Source organism: Phragmites australis, chromosome 2, assembly GCF_958298935.1.
Source record: "Phragmites australis chromosome 2, lpPhrAust1.1, whole genome shotgun sequence".
Taxonomy (NCBI): Eukaryota; Viridiplantae; Streptophyta; class Magnoliopsida; order Poales; family Poaceae; genus Phragmites; species Phragmites australis.
The window spans coordinates 2,124,986-2,131,792 of record NC_084922.1 but is presented as its reverse complement, the minus strand read 5'-3'; the positions used below and the strand labels follow the sequence as shown (position 1 = coordinate 2,131,792).

Genomic DNA, 6,807 nt, shown 5'->3' with positions numbered 1-6,807 from the left:
AGACACACTAGATAAGCCTAGAACATATTTAGATAGACTTATCTTGTGAAAGTTTTAGAGCCAATAGTTTTAAGTGTCCTAATTCACCCCCCTCTTAGGATATCCTCGATTTCCTTTAATTGGTATCAGAGCCTCGTGATCTTGATAGGCTTAAAATCCTAGAGTTATGACATCCAAGGTTAAGATGGATTCTCATAGTATTTTACTTTTCGATAGCATAAATTGTCCACGTTAGAAAATTCTAATATCTTGTAATTTGCAAGCTAGAGGCAATTAGATGCATTGGAAAAGAGTATCCTTTTATCATCTATATGTGTTGATGCATTCAATCGTGTTTATTCTCTCACCAATGCACATGATATTTGGAATAGTTTTATTAAAATACATGAAGGCACAAAGGAAATGCGCAATGAGAAATATCATGTGCTTGTTACTAAGCTTAATGACATCAAGCAACTACCCTATGAAAGTGCTAATGATATGTACTCACGTTTGAATATTCTTGTCAATGAGATCAATGGGTTAGGTTTGACGCCAATTAAAGATGATTAAGTGGTGAGAATAATACTTTAAGCTCTTCTTCCAAAATACAAGTTGATCATCTCCATCATCTACGACAACAATGACATCAAGAAGATGACTCCAAGTCAAGTGCTCGGCAAGATCATCGCCCATGAGATGACAATGAACATGGAGGTGCAAGCTTCTTCCTCATCTGACACTAAGAACCTTGCTCTCACAAGAAAACAAGCTAAATATCAATACATGAAGGCAAGTATGAGAAGACAAGAGCAAGAGTCAAGCTTAAGTGAAGATGATGAAGATGAAGATGAAGAGAGCTATAAAGAAGATGAGCAAAGCATCTTAAGCGATGAAGAGATGGATCCTGAAATCGTCAAGCTCATCTCACAAGTGAAGAAGAACATCAAGAAGATCAATGCCAAAATTGATCACCCAATCTTCATGAAGGACTTGATAAAAAAACTGATCATATTAAGAAGGAGAAGAAAAAAGACCAAGAACAAGAGGAAGACAAGGGGAAGAGCCAAAGCACTCGCAAGCATAGAAAGATGGTGAGTGATGATGAAGATTCAAGCTCAAGTGATAAAAGCATCACCATCCATTCCTTCAAGAAGAGCTCTTCCTCAAGGTCATCATCAGACAAGTCGTCATCGCGCAAGTCTTCTCACAAGTGTCTTATGGCAAAAGTTATGGATACTGATGTAAGTGATGATGAATCCGATGAGGATTCTCCTTCCTATGTTGAACTTCTTCATTTGATCAATGAGCAACAAATGGTCTGTAAGAAATAATCAAAAGAGCTTAAGAAATTCAATGCACTTAATGACATTTATGTTACATTTGTTTCTAATTATGAACAATTATTGTGCAAATTCAATTTGCTAAATAAAGAGCATGAAGAGATTAAGTCTAAATTTGAGTGGTTTGAATATCTTTTTAAAGCAATCCTAAGGTAGATGCTTCTACTTATTGTGATAATTTATATGTTTTATTTAGCTCACCCATTTGCAATGATATTTGTATTGAGAATATTATTGTAGAAGAATGTAATGAACGTATTGCACAAAAGAATGATGAGCTCAAGTAAGAAGTGGAGAAACTCAAGGAGGACTTGGTGAGATTGAAAGGCAAAGGACATGTCCAACCTATTCAACATAACTGTGCTTTCATAGTGAAGAAGCTTGCGGAGGGGTCAACCGTGACATGCTTCAAATGCCAGCAAGAAGGCTACAAAGTCCTTCCAATGCAAACAAGTGAAGAAGGAGACCAAGGAGAAGAAAAAGATGATAAATCTCTCCAAAAAGACCTCCAATATCTACACCAACCCAACTACAAGAACAAGATCAAGAGCAAGCATTACAAGCTCAAGAAGAAAAATAATGACAAAGTGGTTGCACACATAGTTAGAAGAAAGGATCGGGGGTGGAACTAACCTATTTGGGTGCACAAGGAAGTCATCACCAACATGAAAGGACCCCAATCTGTTTGAGTTCCAAAGAAGATTTAAAGTTCACATCAGAGATTTGGAGACTTGACACACAAGATTAAGTAAAAATTCAAGCAAAAAGCCAAGTATACAAGATTAGACATATTGATGAAGATCATGATCATCATATACCCAAATCTCCATCCAAAGGTGAAAGGTACTAGATATAAAATGTTTTCAATTGGTATATTTGTCTTGTCTAGGATTGCATGAGCTTATTTTAATTTATTGCAATGTCTAGTGCAGGTTTTCATATGGTAGGTTGCTTGTGTTTCTCTCTCTCTCCTATGAACAACCTAAATGGTTTATTAGTTGTAGATTTTTTTATGGCACTAGTCCTTCAATTGATAATCACTAGCTCTTCAATTTGTATTCTTTATGTACCATGAACCAATCCATAGGAAAAATTTCCCATTATTATCAATAATAAGTGCATATCTCTTATAAGTATTCAACACTTGTATACACACTTTTAGTGGGAGTATATCTTATGGGTTGTGATTTTGAGACTAACATGTGTTTCAAGTGATATCTTTTGTAGTCTTATGAAGTGATCAACAAGTCTTCGGAGGTATGTAATTCTTAAAAGATTCAATTGATATCATTGTCAATTTATTTTCTACATTTAAGCTACCTTTATACATGATATATCTTAAACTTCATAATTGTAAGAACATGATTGCCTTACAATTAGTATCATAATTTATTCTTATCATGCATCCAAGCAAAGAGGTATGACCTTATGAACTTTTGAAATCATCTATTCTCTTAATTAGTCTAAATTGGTATCATTTTCCTCTTGCTTTGATTGTGTTGTCATCAATTATCAAAAAGAGTGAGATTGTAGTGAAAATGACCCTATTAGATCATGATTGTGATTTTGATGATTAATGACAATATAGTCATTGGGACTAACATGTTTGTCAAGAATATATGTTAGTATGTCTCATGGATGCAATACATTAATAAGCCACCGCAGTCGGGACAAAGTTTGATTGTATTGTAAAAAGTCTCAGAGAAATTGTTTTCACCGAAAGGTCCGACTCTAGAAGAATTACACTCACCGAAGCATTATGTCTAGAGTCAGTTTGTCTCACATTGTACACGTCGGAGTAATTTTGTCAGAAGGAGTTAGAGTGAATTGCACTCACCGGAAGGTCCGGCGATCAAAAGAGATATACACCGGATTAATTCTTGCAGAGAAGAATACAAACGCAAAAGATCGAAGATCTACCCACTAAATAGTCTGTGATGAAGTGATGCACACCGGAACATTTAACAGAATGTGTAAAAATTTAAAAAAAAAACCCGACTTAGCTTACACATAAACAATCAACCAAAAAATATTCTTTTTAATAAATATAATTTTGCTCAACCGAATATGCGATACATGCATAAAAAAACCCATCCTACCAACAAACACACCTTACGAGTTCCTTCGTGCTACCACCATCCAACGTGGCAGAGACATTCCATGCCCATTCATGCCTCGCTCCTATCCAGCTGTGAGCCATTAGCGTCGGGTGGGCCGGCTAATTATTCAGCTTTGCCCAGGATCGTATCGATTAGTGGAAGCATTTCGGCGGGCCCGGTTCTGCTGGCCAGCTCGACCACAAGACCGTGCTGTGTCCGCGTCGGTGCTTCCTCCTCTTCCTGCTGCACGTCCGGTGTTACGCGTCGCTCCTGACCGGCATGCCGTTCTGCTCTAATTTATACGTAGATTGAGCACACGGAATTAATGAACGTACTGGTTTCAAGTGCCTCGAATCTAGGACTTATTGGGTTTTCGGGTCCACGGCGACCCTCAGAGTGAGTTACAGAGAGGCTAGGGCACGGCTAGACTGGTGGTGGAGTGGTGGGGCTACAACGGTGGCGACTGCCGGTGGGGTTGGTGGTGGGGGCTTTGAAAAACAATTTGTTAGCGGCGGAGACGGCGGCCGTGGATCCAGGTGCGGAGAAGCTGTCAGGGATGGAAGGAGGTGGGCGACACGGGGAAGCGAGGTGACACGTCGCCCGAGTTCGTTGTGCTCAAGTTTTGTAGGGAGGAGGAAGAAAGAAGCATGCGCGTCCGATGTTCATGCATCGCCTGAAAACTGAAGCGTTTTCAGGCCAATGTACTATAGCATCGTCCATAGATAAAATGATTGTGAAACCAAACAGGGCATGTTTGCATCAAATTGAACGCAGGCTAGCTCATGTGCTCCGAATTTTCAATTCCATATAACTTTTTTCCAATTATGGCATGTTTCGGACGCTGTAATTTCACGAGAATTCCGGAGGACACAGTTCCATTCCCGCGAGAAAAATTTCTGCGATCCAAAAGAAGCCTCAAAATTACGTAGCCAACGGACACTTGCTACATCACTTAAAGTTGCATATACAACTTGCGACATCACATCTTTTCTTATTGATAGCCAAGGACATAAAAATGACCCGTCATGTTCATAATTGAAGACTAGATCATCAAGCCAGTACACTTGGCCACCAGTGATCCATTTGCAACCTGTCCCTTCCCCGGCCGTTATCGACCCGCCCGCGCGGTGCCAGTCGCGGTCGCCGACAGGCGTCAGCGTCCCCGCGTCGTACCGGCGCAGGACGCGTCATAATGGTCGAAAAGCACGTCGTAACCGACGCTGCTCACGTTCCTCAGGTAGCAGCCGCCGTCGCTGGCGCCGTACGCGTACGTCTGGTGCATCCGCCACGACGTGCCCACCACCGCGTCGTCCCGGAGCGTGACCTCCACCGCCGCCGCCTGCTCGTTCCGCAGCGTGCTCGTCGCGGCACCTCCGCCGGACCGCGCCTCGTCGAACGCGATCTCCACGCGCCGCATCAGCCGCTGCGAGGACGTGCCGCTGCCGTCGCCGCCCAGGAAGATGTAGAGCGGGAAGCTCTGGTGCAGCTTCTGCGCGTACGCGCCCCCGCCGTCGACGTTGGTGCTCGCGTCGGTCGTCTGGTTGATCGCCTGCGCGCTGCCGTGGCTGCTCACCACGTTCGTGTTCGCGAAGGTGAGCCGCTGCGTGAACGTGGTGGTGACGTTGCCGAGCGACGAGCTCACCCACCCCGTGGCCGTGATGTTGCGGCTCGCCGTCGATTCGTACTGCCCGTCGATGCCGTCGGCGGAGTGCGAGACGATGCTTCCCGCCAGCTTCGGCGCGTCGTAAGCGATGAGGCCGCCGGTGGTCTTGGAACTCTTGGGGTCGAGCCAGAGGTGGAGGTTGGCGTCCACGTACCACGAGTTCAGCGCGTTGGTCACCGCGAACCCGAGCTCGTGGTCCTCGCCGTTCAGGAGCTTGCCCAAGAACGGCGTGAGCTCGATGTCGTAGGTGGGCAGGTTGAAAGACCCAATGCTGGTTATGGGGCGCCAGATGAGAGGGTTGATGCCGCCAGTGTAGATCACCGGGAACGGCCACACCGCCCCCACGACGTCGCCGTCAAGCAGGACGGTGACCTCGCGGAACGGCCCGTTCTGGTCCGGTGTGTTCATGTACCAGAACTCATCGGAGTAGTGGGACGAGACGTAGACCTCAAGAACCGCGCGGTACGCGTTGGCGGGCACCGTGAGGCGCGTGGACTGGACGTCGGTGGCGTTCTGGACCACGAACCACAGCCCATCGTTGAGTGGCAGGCTTCTCGAGACGGGGACGACGACGTCGGCGGGCGCAGGCTCCGGCGCCGCCGACCGCGCGGCGCGACGGAAGTAGAGGTGGAGCGTGAGGTTCGCGTGGTACACGCCGTTGTATGTGTCGTCGATGAGGTTGCCGAGGTACACGGCGAGTGTGGAGTTGCCGGTGGCGAGGAGGGACGCGTACCTGGTGACGTCCTTGGACACCGACCACGTCACGCCACCGGGGCGCGGCTCGGCGGTGCTGCCACGCAGGAGCTCCGCGCCGCCGAGCCAGACGCCGAATATGCGGTCGTACTGCACCCCGCCGCACTCGGCGCGCCACTCGAGGACCGCGAGGGAGACCGCTGCGCCGGCATCGAGCAGGCACGACGGCGGTGAGTATGCCACGGTCACGGGCGGCTTGGTGAGCGTGAAGGCGAAGGAGTGCTTGAGGAGCAGCGTGGAACAGGGCCCCAAGCTCCCCCGCGGCGGGTGGAGCGGCCGGTCGACCTCGAAGAAGGTGGTCTTCGACGACGTCCTTTGACGCGGCAGCACCGTCTCGACCGCGGCGATGTCCTCGGCGGAGAAGCGCAGGTTGTGAGGCGAGGGAGTGGAGAAGTGGATGAGCAGAGTAAAGCAGAGGCAGAGGAGGAGGGAAGCAGAGGATGTTGGCATGGCTAGCTTCGGTGTGGAGGGAATGGAAAGCGTCGTTGCATGGTTGTGTCCGCGTGAAGGCTGCGGTTTTAAACGGAAAATAATCATACCAGATTACAGCTAGATCCAATTCATAACGCAACGTATGATAAAAATTAGCATAGAAATTATAGACGCTAAAGGAAATCATGAGTTAGAAAACAAGAAAGAAAATAAATTAACATTTATCACGCTATAAATTAGATACAGATCATAAATACATGAGATCAGATTTTATAGGATTAATTTTCAATTTAAACCTGATGAATTGCAGCGAGGAAGTTACTGTAAAGCAGAGACAATGATATGTATCGTTCTGTATCTGGGCGGCATAAACAAAGGGAAGTGTTGCGAGTGCCGTATAATGGCAACGCAAAGTACTTGGTAGGTAGATGAATCATGGAGCTTTTGGGACAGTTCCAATTGTCTACTAGTATAACCCATAACAAACATCAAACGAAAAAAAGGAAAAATAAAACGGCATTTGGGTAGTTTTATCTTG

General features: G+C 46.1%; 1 protein-coding gene across 1 annotated transcript; it reads right to left on the bottom strand.

Moving 5' to 3' along the window:
* Window positions 1–4,270: 4,270 nt before the first annotated feature.
* Window positions 4,271–6,376, bottom strand: LOC133893292 (peptide-N4-(N-acetyl-beta-glucosaminyl)asparagine amidase A-like). Its single transcript, XM_062334283.1, has one exon. The coding sequence runs from the start codon at window positions 6,372–6,374 to the stop codon at window positions 4,575–4,577; it is 1,800 nt and encodes a 599-aa protein (XP_062190267.1). The 5' UTR covers window positions 6,375–6,376; the 3' UTR covers window positions 4,271–4,574.
* Between the last annotated feature and the right edge of the window lie 431 nt (window positions 6,377–6,807).

Coding starts and splice junctions, on each gene's coding strand:
- LOC133893292 (XM_062334283.1), bottom strand. CDS start 6,374: ATGATTATTTTCCGTTTAAAACCGCAGCCTTCACGCGGACACAACCAT.